The sequence below is a fragment of the Rana temporaria genome, chromosome 12 (genome assembly GCF_905171775.1).
Source record: "Rana temporaria chromosome 12, aRanTem1.1, whole genome shotgun sequence".
NCBI classification, from domain to species: domain Eukaryota; kingdom Metazoa; phylum Chordata; class Amphibia; order Anura; family Ranidae; genus Rana; species Rana temporaria.
Genome location: NC_053500.1, coordinates 6,691,758 through 6,709,711, shown reverse-complemented (window position 1 = coordinate 6,709,711; position 17,954 = coordinate 6,691,758). Strand labels below are relative to the sequence as shown.

The following is a 17,954-nucleotide window of genomic DNA, read 5'->3' as shown; positions in this document are numbered from 1 at the left end:
ATTATTTCCCAGTCTGAATACTGACACTCCACTGATGAAGGGGTGATGTTGGGCCCCCAAACGTGTTGGCTTTCCCATTTGGTCTTCTATCTGACCTTACATTGGAATAAAATTGTATCTGGTTCTCAGTGCCATCAGTTGCAGTACATAGGTATACCTCAGTGGGATAATTTCCCAGTCTGAGTGCTGCCACTGCACTGATGAAGGGGTGGTGTTGGGCCCCAAACGTGTTGGTTTCCTCATATGATCTTATGTCTGACCTTACATTGGAATAAAATTGAATCTGGATCTAGGTGTCATCAGTTCGAGTTTTTCTCTGTCGTTGCAGCTTAGACCCCCAACGTGATTATTTCCCCAGCCTGGGTGCTGAAGATCCACTGATGAAGGGGTGATGTTGGAACTTGAAACGTGTTGGCTTCCCCATTTGCTCTTCTATCTGACCTTACATTGGAAGATGTAGATTTAGATTTTTAATGATAAAAAGTGGAGCTTTTCTGAAAGCTGTATTGTGATCTGTCATTAATGTATTCCTGGACTGATGTTACTTTTTGTCTGAATATGAGATTCATCCTGGGACTTGTAGTTCCCCCGCAGCGGGAGAGGGAGATGGAAAGCGACATGAAGAACGGCAAAGGATATGAAGTCAGGTGTGTGCAGGATGGGCTTGTGCTGTGTTTATAAGTGTGAGTGAGCATGCCGAGCCTACAACAAAACAAATACATTGTCACCGAGCGCTCCACCCCCGACTGTGCGACAGGCACTCCACCTGCAACGTGACGGCAGGTAGAGGCGATACAGCCAGAGACGCCACTCAACATCTGCAGAGAGGAGTATAGAGGGTGAGTACATGGTTCTGTGCCCGTCCCCCTGTCCCTCCACCACTAGTCCCCCTGTCCCTCCACCACTGTCCCCCTCTATCCCTGTCTTCCTTCTCCCTCGCCTTCTTCTCCCTATCCCTGTCCTTCTTCTCTCTATCCCTGTCCTCCTCCTTCACCCTATCCCTCTCCTCCTTCTCCCTATCCCTCTCCTTCTTCTCCCTATCCCTCTCCTCCTTCTTCTCCCTATCCCTGTCCTTCTTCTCCCTATCCCTGTCCTCCTTCTCCCTATCCCTCTCCTTCTTCTTCTCCCTATCCCTCTGCTCCTTCTCCCTATCCCTCTCCTTCTTCTCCCTATCCCTCTCCTCCTTCTCCCTATCCCTGTCCTTCTTCTCCCTATCCCTCTCCTCCTTCTTCTCCCTATCCCTGTCCTTCTTCTCCCTATCCCTGTCCTCCTTCTCCCTATCCCTGTCCTTCTTCTTCTCCCTATCCCTGTCCTCCTTCTCCCTATCCCTGTCCTTCTTCTTCTCCCTATCCCTGTCCTCCTTCTCCCTATCCCTCTCCTTCTTCTTCTCCCTATCCCTCTGCTCCTTCTCCCTATCCCTCTCCTTCTTCTCCCTATCCCTCTCCTCCTTCTCCCTATCCCTGTCCTTCTTCTCCCTATCCATATCCTCCTTCTTCTCCCTATCCCTGTCCTCCTTCTTCTTCCTATCCCTCTTCTTCCTATCCCTGTCCTTCTTCTCCCTATCCCTGTCCTCCTTCTTCTTCCTATCCCTCTTCTCCCTATCCCTGTCATCCTTCTCCCTATCCCTGTCCTTCTTCTTCTCCCTATCCCTGTCCTCCTTCTCCCTATCCCTGTCCTTCTTCTCCCGATCCCTGTCCTCCTTCTCCCTATCCCTGTCCTTCTTCTTCTCCCTATCCCTGTCCTCCTTCTCCCTATCCCTCTCCTCCTTCTCCCTATCCCTGTCCTCCTTCTTCTCCCTATCCCTCTCCTCCTTCTCCCTATCCCTCTCCTCCTTCTCCCTATCCCTCTCCTCCTTCTCCCTATCCCTCTCCTCCTTCTCCCTACCCCTGTCCTCCTTCTCCCTATCCCTCTCCTCCTTCTCCCTACCCCTGTCCTCCTTCTCCCTATCCCTCTCCTCCTTCTCCCTATCCCTCTCCTCTTTCTTCTCCCTATCCCTCTCCTCCTTCTCCCTATCCCTCTCCTCCTTCTCCCTATCCCTGTCCTCCTTCTCCCTATCCCTGTCCTCCTACTCCCTATCCTTCTCCTCCTTCTCCCTATCCCTCTCCTCTTTCTTCTCCCTATCCCTCTCCTCCTTCTTCTCCCTATCCCTCTCCTCCTTCTCCCTATCCCTCTCCTCCTTCTCCCTATCCCTGTCCTTCTTCCCTCTGTCGTTGTCCCTCTATCCCTGTCCTTCTGTTCCCGTCCCTCTTTCCTCTGCCGCTGTCTCTTCATCCCTGTCCTTCTTCTTTCTAACGCTGTCCCTCTATCCCTGTCCTTCTTCCCTCTATCCCTATCCTTCTTCCCTCTATCCCTATCCTTCTTCCCTCTATCCCTATCCTTCTTCCCTCTATCCATGTCCTTCTTCCCTCTGCCGTTGTCCCTCTATCCCTGTCCTTCTTCCCTCTATCCCTGTCCTTCTTCCCTCTGCCGCTGTCCCTCTATCCCTGTCCATCTTCCCTCTGCTGCTGTCCCTCTTCCCCCTGATATTACCAAGTTCACTTTTCTGAGGGCAGGAGAGTTCTTATCATGTTCTAATGGTCAGTCCTCCAAGAACTGAGATTTCAGTGGATGCCGGAGAGACATCCCGACAGTCCTCAGTCCCTCAGGGACTCTATTATTGAGATCTCTGTGTTACGTCCTCAGAAGATGGACAGGAATCCCTCCTTCCAAGTCCTGCACATTATATACAGAGGATGTATATTACTATATGGTTGTCCCATCTGCTGCTACTCAGCCGTTAAGCTGTCATCGCTGCGAGCAAACATTGTGGTAATGGGCGGAGCTCCACCCTGCGGAGAGGACATGAAGGGTCATCACAGTCTTAGAATGAGGATGACACCCAAACGGGTCATCAGTGATCGGTCCCGTTCCCTTTAAGGGTGGATCTTGGCGGACACGGACCCTCTCCTACCAAAAGCCGAGGGAAGATGGAGGAGAGGACATTTCTACGTAGGTTACAGTTCTGGGTGGAGGCGCCCCTTGCAGCCCAAGTCACACCCGTCTACGGGAATCTGGATGTCTACCAGTACCAGGTGTATCGGCTGATGTTGTTTTCAGGCAGATGCCTGATCCTTTGCCAGACGCAGTTGACATAGAGGGCGTATGTTTGTCCTGAGCCAGTCACTGCGCAGCTCTGCGGTACATGGAGACCAGATAAAAACTGCTACTGCCATCAAGAGTCCGTTCCTTCACCCTTCTTTCCATTGACACCAACAATGGGACAAGAGTCCGTTCCTTCACCCTTCTTTCCATTGACACCAACAATGGGACAAGAGTCCGTTCCTTCACCCTTCTTTCCATTGACACCAACAATGGGGACAAGAGTCCGTTCCTTCACCCTTTTTTCCATTGACACCAACAATGGGACAAGGGTCCGTTCCTTCACCCTTCTTTCCATTGACACCAACAATGGGACAAGAGTCCGTTCCTTCACCCTTCTTTCCATTGACACCAACAATGGGACAAGGGTCAGGTCCTTCACCCTTCTTTCCATTGACACCAACAATGGGACAAGAGTCCGTTCCTTCACCCTTCTTTCCATTGACGCCAAAAATGGGACAAGAGTCCGTTCCTTCACCCTTCTTTCCATTGACACCAACAATGGGACAAGAGTCCGTTCCTTCACCCTTATTTCCATTGACACCAACAATGGGACAAGAGTCCGTTCCTTCACCCTTCTTTCCATTGACGCCAAAAATGGGACAAGAGTCCGTTCCTTCACCCTTCTTTCCATTGACACCAACAATGGGACAAGAGTCCGTTCCTTCACCCTTCTTTCCATTGACACCAACAATGGGACAAGGGTCAGGTCCTTCACCCTTCTTTCCATTGACACCAACAATGGGACAAGAGTCCGTTCCTTCACCCTTCTTTCCATTGACGCCAAAAATGGGACAAGAGTCCGTTCCTTCACCCTTCTTTCCATTGACACCAACAATGGGACAAGAGTCCGTTCCTTCACCCTTCTTTCCATTGACACCAACACTGGGACAAGGGTCAGGTCCTTCACCCTTCTTTCCATTGACACCAACAATGGGACAAGGGTCTGTTCCTTCACCCTTCTTTCCATTGACACCAACAATGGGACATGGGTCAGGTCCTTCACCCTTCTTTCCATTGACACCAACAATGGGACAAGAGTCCGTTCCTTCACCCTTCCATTGACACCAACAATGGGACAAGAGTCCGTTCCTTCACCCTTCTTTCCATTGACACCAACAATGGGACAAGAGTCCGTTCCTTCACCCTTCTTTCCATTGACACCAACAATGGGACAAGGGTCAGGTCCTTCAACCTTCTTTCCATTAACACCAACAATGGGACAAGGGTCGTTCCTTCACCCTTCTTTCCATTGACACCAACAATGGGACAAGAGTCCGTTCCTTCACCCTTCTTTCCATTGACACCAACAATGGGGACAAGAGTGCGTTCCTTCACCCTTCTTTCCATTGACACCAACAATGGGACAAGAGTCCGTTCCTTCACCCTTCTTTCCATTGACACCAACAATGGGACAAGGGTCCGTTCCTTCACCCTTCTTTCCATTGACACCAACAATGGGACAAGAGTCCGTTCCTTCACCCTTCTTTCCATTGACATCAACAATGGGACAAGGGTCCGTTCCTTCACCCTTCTTTCCATTGACACCAACAATGGGACAAGGGTCCGTTCCTTCACCCTTCTTTCCATTGACACCAACAATGGGACAAGGGTCAGGTCCTTCACCCTTCTTTCCATTGACACCAACAATGGGACAAGAGTCCGTTCCTTCACCCGCCTTTCCATTGACACCAACAATGGGACAAGAGTACGTTCCTTCACCCTTCTTTCCATTGACACCAACAATGGGACAAGTGTCCGTTCCTTCACCCTTCTTTCCATTGACACCAACAATGGGACAAGGGTCGGTTCCTTCACCCTTCTTTCCATTGACACCAACAATGGGACAAGAGTCCGTTCCTTCACCCTTCTTTTCATTGACACCAACAATGGGACAAGGGTCAGGTCCTTCACCCTTCTTTCCATTGACACCAACAATGGGACAAGGGTCAGGTCCTTCACCCTTCTTTCCATTGACACCAACAATGGGACAAGAGTCCGTTCCTTCACCCTTCTTTCCATTGACACCAACAATGGGACAAGAGTCCGTTCCTTCACCCTTCTTTCCATTGACACCAACAATGGGACAAGAGTCCGTTCCTTCACCCTTCTTTCCATTGACACCAACAATGGGACAAGGGTCAGGTCCTTCACCCTTCTTTCCATTGACAACAACAATGGGACAAGGGTCAGGTCCATCACCCTTCTTTCCATTGACACCAACAATGGGACAAGAGTCCGTTCCTTCACCCTTCTTTCCATGCTTGACACCAACAATGGGACAAGAGTCCGTTCCTTCACCCTTCCATGCTTGACACCAACAATGGGACAAGAGTCCGTTCCTTCACCCTTCTTTCTATTGACACCAACAATGGGACAAGAGTCCGTTCCTTCACCCTTCTTTCCATTGACACCAACAATGGGACAAGGGTCAGGTCCTTCACCCTTCATTCCATTGACACCAACAATGGGACAAGAGTCCGTTCCTTCAACCTTCTTTCCATTGACACCAACAATGGGACAAGGGTCAGGTCCTTCACCCTTCTTTCCATTGATACCAACAATGGGACAAGAGTCCGTTCCTTCACCCTTCCATGCTTGACACCAACAATGGGACAAGAGTCCCTTCCTTCATTCTTCTTTCCATTGACACCAACAAAGGGACAAGAGTCTGTTCCTTCACCCTTATTTCCATTGACACCAACAATGGGACAAGGGTCAGGTCATTCACCCTTCTTTCCATTGACACCAACAATAGGACAAGAGCCCATTCCTTCACCCTTCTTTCCATTGACTCCAACAATGGGGCAATAGTCCGTTCCTTCACCCTTATTTCCATTGACACCAACAATGGGACAAGGGTCAGGTCATTCACCCTTCTTTCCATTGACACCAACAATGGGACAAGAGTCCATTCCTTCACCCTTCTTTCCATTGACTCCAACAATGGGGCAATAGTCCGTTCCTTCACCCTTCTTTCCATTGACACCAACAATGGGACAAGGGTCAGGTCCTTCACCCTTCTTTCCATTGACACCAACAATGGGACATGAGTCCGTTCCCTCACCCTTCTTTCCATTGACACCAACAATGGGACAAGAGTCCGTTCCTTCACCCTTCCATTGACACCAACAATGGGACAAGAGTCCGTTCCTTCACCCTTCCATTGACACCAACAATGGGACAAGAGTCCATTCCTTCACCTTCTTTCCATTGACACCAACAATTGGACAAGAGTCCGTTCCTTCACCCTTCTTTCCATTGACACCAACAATGGGACAAGAGTCCGTTCCTTCACCCTTCTTTCCATTGACTCCAACAATGGGGCAAGAGTCCGTTCCTTCACCCGTCTTTCCATTGACACCAACAATGGGGACAAGAGTGCGTTCCTTCACCCTTCTTTCCATTGACACCAACAATGGGACAAGGGTCAGGTCCTTCACCCATCTTTCCATTGACACCAACAATGGGACAAGAGTCCGTTCCTTCACCCTTCTTTCCATTGACACCAACAATGGGACAAGAGTCCGTTCCTTCACCCTTCTTTCCATTGACACCAACAATGGGACAAGAGTCCGTTCCTTCACCCAACAGACTTTGACGTTGGCACCCAGAAGCTTGAAGGTGTTCGGGAATTTCACAAAGATGTGGCAGGAGTCTGTGATGCTTATGTACATGGGAGGAGTCTGTGATACTTATGTTTGTGGGAGGAGTCTGTGATACTTATGTACGTGGTAGGAGCCTGTGATACTTATGTACATGGGAGGAGCCTGTGATACTTATGTTTGTGGGAGGAGTCTGTGATACTTATGTTTGTGGGAGGAGTCTGTGATACTTATGTGTGTGGGAGGAGTCTGTGATACTTATGTACGTGGGAGGAGTCTGTGATACTTATGTACATGGGAGGAGTCTGTGATACTTATGTACGTGGGAGGAGTCTGTGATACTTATGTACATGGAAGGAGCCTGTGATACTCATGTACATGGGAGGAGACTGTGATACTTATGTACATGGGAGGAGCCTGCGATACTTATGTACATGGGAGGAACCTGTGATACTTATGTACATGGGAGGAGCCTGTGATACTTATGTACATGGGGAGGAGCCTGTGATACTTATGTACATGGGGAGGAGCCTGTGATACTTATGTACATGGGAGGAGCCTGCGATACTTATGTACATGGGAGGAGCCTGTGATACTTATGTACATGGGAGGAGCCTGCGATACTTCTGTACATGGGAGGAGCCTGTCATACTTATGTACCTGGGAGGAGCCTGTGATACTTGTGTACATGGGAGGAGCCTGTCATACTTCTGTACCTGGGAGGAGACTGTGATACGTATGTACATGGGAGGAGCCTGTGATACTTGTGTACATGGGAGGAGCCTGTGATACTTATGTACATGGGAGGAGCCTGTGATACTTGTGTACATGGGAGGAGCCTGTGATACTTATGTACATGGAATTATTTTATTTTTAATACATTTTTCAAAGATTTCAAACAAACTTCTTTCATGTTAACCAAGCAGAGGTGGGGAGGGGAATTCCTGCCAGATCCTTCCATTCACTTGAAATGTTGTTCTTCCCGAAAACAATGGAGCTCCAGAGGTGTGTCTGAGATGAAGAAAAGGTTCTGTAATGAAAGGTTGGGGCTTCTCTTATTTCCTGCGATCCTTAAATCTGATCCCCCCCCCCCCCCCCCGGTCTTGGCGGCTCCTCTCCTGGACTGAAACGGCTTCCTCTGATTTCACCGCACACTGTGAGCCTCTCTCCACAGCTGCATGGAGAAGAGCAGGATCTGGTGGAGGAGTGCTGTCCTCTTCTTTGCTGCTGACTTGGTAAAGGGGGCGTTCAGAGACTAGCCTCTCTCCCCAGCTGCATGGAGAAGAGCAGGTTCTGGTGGAGGAGTGCTGTCCTCCTCTATGCTGCTGACGAACCTCTCTCCACAGCTGCATGTCCCTATAGTGGACAGTTACCCCTCAAATATCCCCCTTCCTGGTCCGAGATATAGACCTATAGAAATGTATTAAAAAAAAGTAAAAAATACTGACCACCCTGTGAACCTGTATGTGGATTTATAGGGACAAAACTCAATGTTCTGGGCTATTTTCTCTCCAGGTCGAATGTTGTTCGTTCTCAAGGAATAGAGTGAATTAGGATATACTGCACTGGATGGAGCTGACGATTATAGTAAATAAGCATAAGTGGCCATAATGCCTTTTCTTGTGCTAAAGGTGTCACTCTATGTCATCTAAGAAAGTTGGGGGGGGGGTAGGTTCAGGTGTTTCATGGAATGTAATATATGATCATATTGAAATTTGGACTCCTTTAAAGTGAAACTCCAGACAAAAATGTAATTTTCAGGTTTGGATGAAGTGAAGGCACATTGGAGCCCCCGGCAGGTTTTCTCTGCTGTCTGTGTCCCCATTGGGGAGATTTCCTCTCACTTCCTGTCTCTGTGTAAGTTCGGCATGTTTCAGTGATTGTGATGTGTCCTCTCACATTGGATCGCCAGTCTTGTGTTATAACGGATCTGATGATCTCTCCCACAGACACTCACTATGGGAAATGAACTCAGCACCTTCGACGTGGAGGAGGACCAGGAGGAGAGCACCGAGGACCTCAAACCCCAGGTGAGACCCCCGACCTGATACTATTTATATTATTATTATTGTTGTTACATGAATGTTAAAAATAATAATAATAACAATAATAACATTATGTAACAACAAAAATAATAATATTTATGTAATAATAGTAATAATGATAATAATAATAATAATAATAATAATGATAATAATAAAAATACAAAAAGAATAGCAATATGATGCTTATGATGATCATTGTTGTAATTATTTTTACCCTATTATTATTACTACAGCAAAAATAAAAGCAATGTTTAAAATAAAAATACTGATAATTACACCATTTCACTATTATTATTATTATTATTATTATTATTATTATTATTATTATTATTATTATTATTATTATTACAAAAAGAAGAGCAATATTAAAAATGATGATTATTATTGTTGTGATTATTTTTACTTTTTTTTTAATATTATTAATGTTGCTGTTGTTACACTATTATTATTATTATTATTATTATTATTATTATTATTATTATTAATAATAATAATAATAATAATAATAGTAGTAATAATAATAATAGTGAAACGATGTATTTATTAGTGCTTTTATTTTTGCTGTAGTAATAATAATAGGGTAAAAATAATTATGACAATAACCATCATCATATTGCTATTCTTTTTGGAATAATAATAATAATAATAATAATAATAATAATAATATAACGAAAAGAATAGCAATATGATTATTATTATTATTATTATTATTGTTGTGATTATTTTTACCTTATTATTATTACTTCAGCAAAAATAAAAGCAATGTTTAAAATAGATATACTAATAATTACACCATTTCACTATTATTATTATTATTATTATTATTATTATTATTATTATTATTACAACAAAAAGAAGAGCAATATTAAAAATGATGATTATTATTGTTGTTGTGATTATTTTTCCTTTTTTTAAAAAAATTATTATTGTTGCTGTTGTTACACTATTATTATTATTATTATTATTATTATTATTATTAATAATAGTAGTAATAATAATAATAGTGAAACGGTGTAATTATTAGTGTTTTTATTTGAAACATTGCTTTTATTTTTGCTGTAGTAATAATAATAGGGTAAAAATAATTATGACAATAACCATTATCATATTGCTATTCTTTTTGTAATAATAATAATAATAATAATAATAATATAACGAAAAGAATAGCAATACGATTATTATTATTATTATTATTATTATTATTATTATTGTTGTGATTATTTTTACCTTATTATTATTACTTCAGCAAAAATAAAAGCAATGTTTAAAATAAATATATTAATAATTACACCATTTCACTATTATTATTATTATTATTGGTATTATTATTATTATTATTATTATTATTGTTATTAATAATAATAATAATAATAATAATAATAATAATAATATTGAAACGTTGTAATTATTAGTATTTGTATTTGAAACGTTGCCTTTTTTTTTTTTTGCTGTAGTAATAATAACAGGGTAAAAATAATTATTTTGTGATTATTTTTACCTTATTATTATTATTATTCACGTCGAAAACAATGACGTCCTTGCGACGTCATTCGGAGCAATGCACCCTGGGAGTTTTTACGGACGGCGCATGCGCAGTTCATTTGGCGCGGGGACGCGCTTCATTTAAATGAAACACGCCCCCTACTCGCCGAATTTGAATTCCGCGCCCTTACGCCGCGAGAGATACGTTACGCCGCCGTAACTTATGGTGCGGATTCGTTGAGGATTCAAAGAAAAGCAAAGTAAGTTACAGCGGCGTAGCGTATCTTACATTTGCTGCGGCCGCCGCAAATGTATGTGGATCTGCCCCAAAATGTTTGTGGGTTCTGAGTCATTTTCTAGCACAAAAATGCTGAGAAGCGCCAGAATAAGACGCGGTATGGAAGTGGTTAAAAAAATAAATGATGATGTCTATTATTGCTATTGTTGTGATTTTAATTTGTATGTATTTTATTATTATTAATATTATTATTATTATTATTATTACAAAAATGTACTTAAAAACATGAAAAATAATAATAATAGTAATAATGACACTATTTATATTATTATTATTACTTTTCTATTATCATTATAACAAGTAAAACATCAGAAAATCAGATGATGTAGATTTTATGTGACTTTAAATGTCACACTTTGTACCCGTCAGTCTGGTTCCCGGTGACATTATCCTGGGGGGGGGGGGGGGGGTGCAGTGCATGCTGGGAAGGGACATTGCCGTCCTTTTGTTAGATGTGTCATCATATCAAACTTTTATTCTCCTTTCCCAGCCCGCCGGCAGCATGTGTGTTATAGAATGTATGAAATGTCCCCAGAGACACACACAGCGCATCCGGAAAGTACTCACAGAGCTTCACTTCTTCCACATTTTGTTATGTTACAGCCTCATTCCAAAATTAAATCAATTCATTATTTTCATCAGAATTTCCCCCATAATGACAATGTAAGAGACGTTTGTTTGAAATCTTTGCAAATTAAAAAAAAAAAAAATCTTCTCCCATGCACATAAGTATCACAGGCTCCTCCCATGCACATAAGTATCACAGGCTCCTCCCATGTACATAAGTATCACAGGCTCCTCCCATGTACATAAGTATCACAGGCTCCTCCCATGTACATAAGTATCACAGGCTCCTCCCATGTACATAAGTATCACAGGCTCCTCCCATGTACATAAGTATCACAGGCTCCTCCCATGTACATAAGTATCACATACTCCTCCCATGTACATAAGTATCACAGGCTCCTCCCATGCACATAAGTATCACAGGCTCCTCCCATGTACATAAGTATCACAGGCTCCTCCCATGTACATAAGTATCACAGGCTCCTCCCATGCACATAAGTATCACAGGCTCCTCCCATGTACATAAGTATCACAGGCTCCTCCCATGTACATAAGTATCACAGGCTCCTCCCATGTACATAAGTATCACAGGCTCCTCCCATGTACATAAGTATCACAGGCTCCTCCCATGTACATAAGTATCACATACTCCTCCCATGTACATAAGTATCACAGGCTCCTCCCATGTACATAAGTATCACAGGCTCCTCCCACATACATAAGTATCACAGGCTCCTCCCATGTACATAAGTATCACAGGCTCCTCCCCATGTACATAAGTATCGCAGGCTCCTCCCATGTACATAAATATCACATGCTCCTCCCATGTACATAAGTATCAAGTATCTTTGATACTTGTGTACTTGGGAGGAGCCTGTGATACTCTACATCCCCTGCACCCCCATGGTGGCTTTGCATGGCTTGGCGACATCCCCCTCCACTATATGACAGCGTTTATAGCCTGGGAACCCCCCGCCCGGCACTGACCCTCTGTATCTCTTTTTATTGCAGGTCGGGATAGAAGTTCAGAATGGACCCGTCACCCTACAGAGCTCGCCCATCATCAACACCGCGCCACCCAACACCCGGGGTGAGTCCGAGACCCTCGTCTCCTGTGAAGGATTTGTACCCAATGTGTAGATCCTTTGCACCCCCTTCCGGTTACTTTCCTCTGCCTCCCCTGCACCTCTTCCTTCTTTAATAGCCGTTCTCCCTACACCCCCTTCACCTGCTGCCTTCCCTTTCTCTAATATGCCCTGCACCCCCTTTTTTTTCACCTGCATCCTCCATTGACCATATACTGTATGTCTTGCACCCCCTTCCCTTATATCCTCAGCACTCCCTTTCCCTAACACCCCCTGTATTTTTTTGCTCCCCTTTAAGTCTCTGGCTATATATATATATTCACAGAGAAGTCTGGAAGGAGGAAACAAAGAAATGAAATATTTCTCTGTAGATTCTGGGACTTGGTGCTGCCCCCCCCCCCCCCCGGCACCGGCCCACAGGACCCTTTATGATAAACCCCCCCCCCCCCGTCCCGGAGGGCAATTGTCAGATGACAGTCCGTCGCCTCAGCTGTTCTCCCTCCACATGTAGAATGTATGGCAGGAAGGTGAGGCCGTCTGTATGTCAACATTCCTGTATATACAGAGGGCGTGGGCGGGCGGGCGGGCGACCAGACTCACCAACTCTGGAACTTTCACCTTCATTCCAATCTCACCTGTCACCAACCGCAGCCAGGACGACGTGTCACCCAAATCCATTCCTAAATCTTCATAAAGAACATTCTGCAAAAGCCTCACCATAGCGCCCCCGCATGTTTCAAAATAAATGTAATAGTTTGCATGCTGATTTCAGCCAGCAGGTGGAGCTGCAGGTTCCTTTTCACATGTTTGTAGATAAATCTTAAAAAAAAAAAAAAATACATATTAGGCTTCATTTCCATGGACGTTTTTACAGACACTTTTTTTAGCCTTTTTTACAGCTTAAAAACGCCTGTCCCTGTTTTTTTTATTTTTTCTATTATTATTTTTTTTTTCGTTGAGCTGGAGCTCAAAAACGCAGCGGTAGCGTTTTTGCGCATTTTTTTTTAGCTTTTTTGAAATTTTCTTTCGTTCTTTAGATCAATCTGAAATATGACATACTGCATTCTGCTTTTCAGCCAGCAGGTGGCGCTATATTCTCCTTTTCACATTTTCTTCTCAGCCAGCAGGTGGAGCTGCAGGTTCCTTTTCACATGTTTGTAGATAAATCTTAAAAAAAAAAAAATCCATATTAATAGTTTGCATTCTGCTTTATTATGGCCGGGGGTTAAATTGGGAAAGTTAATTTTCTTTCGTTCTTTAGATCAATCTGAAATATGACATACTGCATTCTACTTCTCATCCAGCAGGTGGCGCTACAGTCTCCTTTTCACATTTTCTTGAAAAATACGGGAAAAAAAATACTTATTAGTGTGCATTCTGCTTCTCATCCAGCAGGTGGAGCTACAGTCTCCTTTTTCAAATTTTCTTGAAAAATCCGGGAAAAAAAATACTTATTAGTGTGCATTCTGCTTCTCATCCAGCAGGTGGCGCTACAGTCTCCTTTTCACATTTTCTTGAAAAGTCCGGAAAAAAATATACTTATTAGTGTGCATTCTGCTTTTCAGCCAGCAGGTGGAGCTACAGTCTCCTTTTCACATGTTCCTGAAAAATCTATAAAAAATGCTTATTAGTGTGCATTCTGCTTCTCATCCAGCAGGTGGAGCTACAGTCTCCTTTTTACATTTTCTTGGAAAATCCAGCAAAAAATACTTATTAGTGTGCATTCTGCTTCTCAGCCAGCAGGTGGAGCTACAGTCTCCTTTTCACATTTTCTTGAAAAATCCGGAAAAAAAAATACTTATTAGTGTGCATTCTGCTTCTCAGTTAGCAGGTGGAGCTACAGTCTCCTTTTCACATTTTCTTGAAAAATCCGGGGGAAAAAAATACTTATTAGTGTGCATTCTGCTTCTCAGCCAGCAGGTGGCGCTACAGTCTCCTTTTCACATTTTCTTGGAAAATCCGGGAAAAAAAATACTTATTAGTGTGCATTCTGCTTCTCAGCCAGCAGGTGGAGCTGCAGGGTACTTTTCCTATTTTCTTAGATAAATCAACCAAAGATGGAGCATTGTTTTTTCTCACTGAAGACAGGAACTCTCTATAGCCCCCTTTCCCCCCCCCCCTAAAATCTGAAGGACCGTAAACTGGCTCTTTGAAATATGACATAATAGTTTGCATTCTGCTTTTTGGCCAGCGGGTGGAGCTGCAAGCTCCTTTTTCAGATTTTCTTGTTCCTGCTTTTGCTTCTTCTATTTAAAAACAACTTCAGTTTATAGAGCTCAGTAGCTCAAGTGGAAGTTTGCATACATAGGTATAGTGAGCAGTGACTCCTCTCTTACTGGAGCTTCGGAATCAACAGGCTCAAGATTATCCCAGTGTGAACGTGTTAGACGAGCGACAGTCGTCTCGAGAGTTAATAGTGAGATAAGTAACAATAAGGGACACGAAAGGAAGCCGAGGTGTTTTGGGAGCCAAAAAAACAGCCCCCCCCCCCTCCCCCATCATAAGGATTTATACAATGTGGCAAAAAGTATCTAATTGCACCTAAATCAAAGTTCTTGCATAGAGAAACAATGACTTCACAGGGGGGGATGCATCTCAAGTTACTTGCTTGAGAGATTTTTCAGTAACAATGGCTAGACCGGGAAAAAGGAGACTCAGAGCATGCTGCATCTGCTGTAATGCCTTTTTAGATTACCCATAGTGCTTTGGGGATTCTCCGCCATTTTTTAAAAGTGACACTGACACCAATGATGGGGCACTATCCCTCCCACTTACACCAATGATGGGACACTATTCCTCCCACTGATACCAATGATGGGGACACTATTCCTCCCACTGATACCAATGATGGGACACTATTCCTCCCACTGACACCAATGATGGAGACACTATTCCTCCCACTGACACCAATGATGGGACACTATTCCTCCCACTGACACCAATGATGGGGACACTATTCTCCCCACTGACACCAATGATGGGGACACTATTCCTCCCACTGACACCAATGATGGGGACACTATTCCTCCCACTGACACCAATGACGGGTCACTATTCCTCCCACTGACACCAATGATGGGGACACAGGACATTTTCGATTCCTACTGGTGTCTAAAGTATAATAAAGGGACCTTTTGTTTGGAGAGTTTGGAGACCCCCGCCCTGGATCTGAGCAGTTCCCCCATTGGGGGTGCAGACAGTCCCACTGCATGGGAACAGAGAAACGTTCCCGGGGTTCTGCTTTAGGTTTCCCTAGAAAATGACATGAGAAATATTATCCCTCAATAATGAGAATTACCCAGCAGCCTCCTTGTTTTATCGCCGCCGCGGCACACATCGAGGTGTGCAGAGTTGTGTTTGGTCAGCGGGTGTCGATCCCAAATCCACCTCGATGACTCACCAAACTGCGATGAAATCACCGCCATTGTTACCGTGTCCATGGATTGGACGGCAGCCATGAGCGCTGGATAGACGACTGGGGGAATTAAAAAAAAAAAATTTGTGTCTGAAAAACTCCCAGAGTGTTTTATTTCAGACTTGACACCCGATTTTCAGGAAGGCGGGACAACTCAGAGCGCAAAATATCTCCCCGCCCCCTTGCCACGCCCACAATTACAGGGACAATGTGACAAGAAGATGTGAACTCAATCCCTACAATGCTCTATAATCTTTCAAATATCATTAATAATTAGAAATCTGAATATTATATTAAAATACTACCTGGTGATCCTGCCATGAAGGTACTTACTCTACCACTTCCTGTTATAAGGTGACAACACTCTGCCCTTGTTTTTTTCATTTTTATATATACAGTGAGGAAAATAAGTATTTGAACACCCTGCTATTTTGCAAGTTCTCCCACTTGGAAATCATGGAGGGGTCTGAAATTGTCATCGTAGGTGCATGTCCACTGTGAGAGACATAATAAAAAAAAAAAAAATCCAGAAATCACAATTTATGATTTTTTAACTATTTATTTGTATGATACAGCTGCAAATAAGTATTTGAACACCTGTCTATCAGCTAGAATTCTGACCCTCAAAGACCTGTTAGTCTGCCTTTAAAATGTCCACCTCCACTCCATTTATTATCCTAAATTAGATGCACCTGTTTGAGGTCATTAGCTGCATAAAGACACCTGTCCACCCCATACAATCAGTAAGAATCCAACTACTAACATGGCCAAGACCAAAGAGCTGTCCAAAGACACTAGAGACAAAATTGTACACCTCCACAAGGCTGGAAATGGCTACGGGGAAATTGCCAAGCAGCTTGGTGAAAAAAGGTCCACTGTTGGAGCAATCATTAGAAAATGGAAGAAGCTAAACATGACTGTCAATCTCCCTCGGACTGGGGCTCCATGCAAAATCTCACCTCGTGGGGTCTCAATGATCCTAAGAAAGGTGAGAAATCAGCCCAGGACTACACGGGAGGAGCTGGTCAATGACCTGAAAAGAGCTGGGACCACCGTTTCCAAGGTTACTGTTGGTAATACACTAAGACGTCATGGTTTGAAATCATGCATGGCACGGAAGGTTCCCCTGCTTAAACCAGCACATGTCAAGGCCCGTCTTAAGTTTGCCAATGACCATTTGGATGATCCAGTGGAGTCATGGGAGAAAGTCATGTGGTCAGATGAGACCAAAATAGAACTTTTTGGTCATAATTCCACTAACCGTGTTTGGAGGAAGAAGAATGATGAGTACCATGCCAAGAACACCATCCCTACTGTGAAGCATGGGGGTGGTAGCATCATGCTTTGGGGGTGTTTTTCTGCACATGGGACAGGGCGACTGCACTGTATTAAGGAGAGGATGACCGGGGCCATGTATTGTGAGATTTTGGGCAACAACCTCCTTCCCTCAGTTAGAGCTTTGAAGATGGGTCGAGGCTGGGTCTTCCAACATGACAATGACCCGAAGCACACATCCAGGATAACCAAGAAGTGGCTCTGTAAGAAGCATATCAAGGTTCTGGCGTGGCCTAGCCAGTCTCCAGACCTAAACTCAATAGAGAATCTTTGGAGGGAGCTCAAACTCCGTGTTTCTCAGCGACAGCCCAGAAACCTGACTGATCTAGAGAAGATCTGTGTGGAGGAGTGGGCCAAAATCCCTCCTCCAGTGTGTGCAAACCTGGTGAAAAACTACAAGAAACGTTTGACCTCTGTAATTGCAAAGAAAGGCTACTGTACCAAATATTAACATTGATTTTCTCAGGTGTTCAAATACTTATTTGCAGCTGTATCATACAAATAAATAGTTATCATACATTGTGATTTCTGGATTTTTTTTTTTTGATTATGTCTCTCACAGTGGACATGCACCTACGATAACAATTTCAGACCCCTCCATGATTTCCAAGTGGGAGAACTTGCAAAATAGCAGGGTGTTCAAATACTGATTTTCCTCACTGTATATATTCATTTATTATTTGTTTTATTATACACAATTAAAAAGAGAAAAGGGGAAGTACAGAGTATATGTGTGCTCCCCCCTTTGGCTCCACCCCTTTCCACCTGCCCATGTATACCCCACCTTTTTAATGAAGCGCCCATCAAATGCAGCCTCACCAGCACCCATTAATGCAGCCTCACCAGCACCCATTAATGCAGCTTCACCAGCGCCCATCAAATGCAGCCTCACTAGCACCCATCAAATGCAGCCTCACCAGCACCCATTAATGCAGCCTCACCAGCGCCCATCAAATGCAGCCTCACTAGCACCCATCAAATGCA

The 17,954-nt window shown here is 44.0% G+C and overlaps 1 protein-coding gene across 9 annotated transcripts in view; it reads left to right on the top strand.

Moving 5' to 3' along the window:
* Positions 1–735: 735 nt before the first annotated feature.
* Positions 736–17,954, top strand: part of BCAS1 (brain enriched myelin associated protein 1) — a 111,540-nt gene continuing 94,321 nt past the window's right edge. For 7 of the 9 annotated variants that reach the window (XM_040331507.1, XM_040331506.1, XM_040331505.1 and 4 more), the window contains exons 1-3: positions 737–839; positions 8,693–8,773; positions 12,147–12,225. In XM_040331507.1, coding sequence (XP_040187441.1) covers positions 8,702–8,773; positions 12,147–12,225 — 151 coding nt within the window. In that variant the 5' untranslated portion in view covers positions 737–839; positions 8,693–8,701. Of the gene's footprint in view, positions 840–8,692; positions 8,774–12,146; positions 12,226–17,954 lie in introns of all 9 variants that reach the window. The other 2 variants (XM_040331511.1, XM_040331509.1) reach the window with 1 other exon arrangement.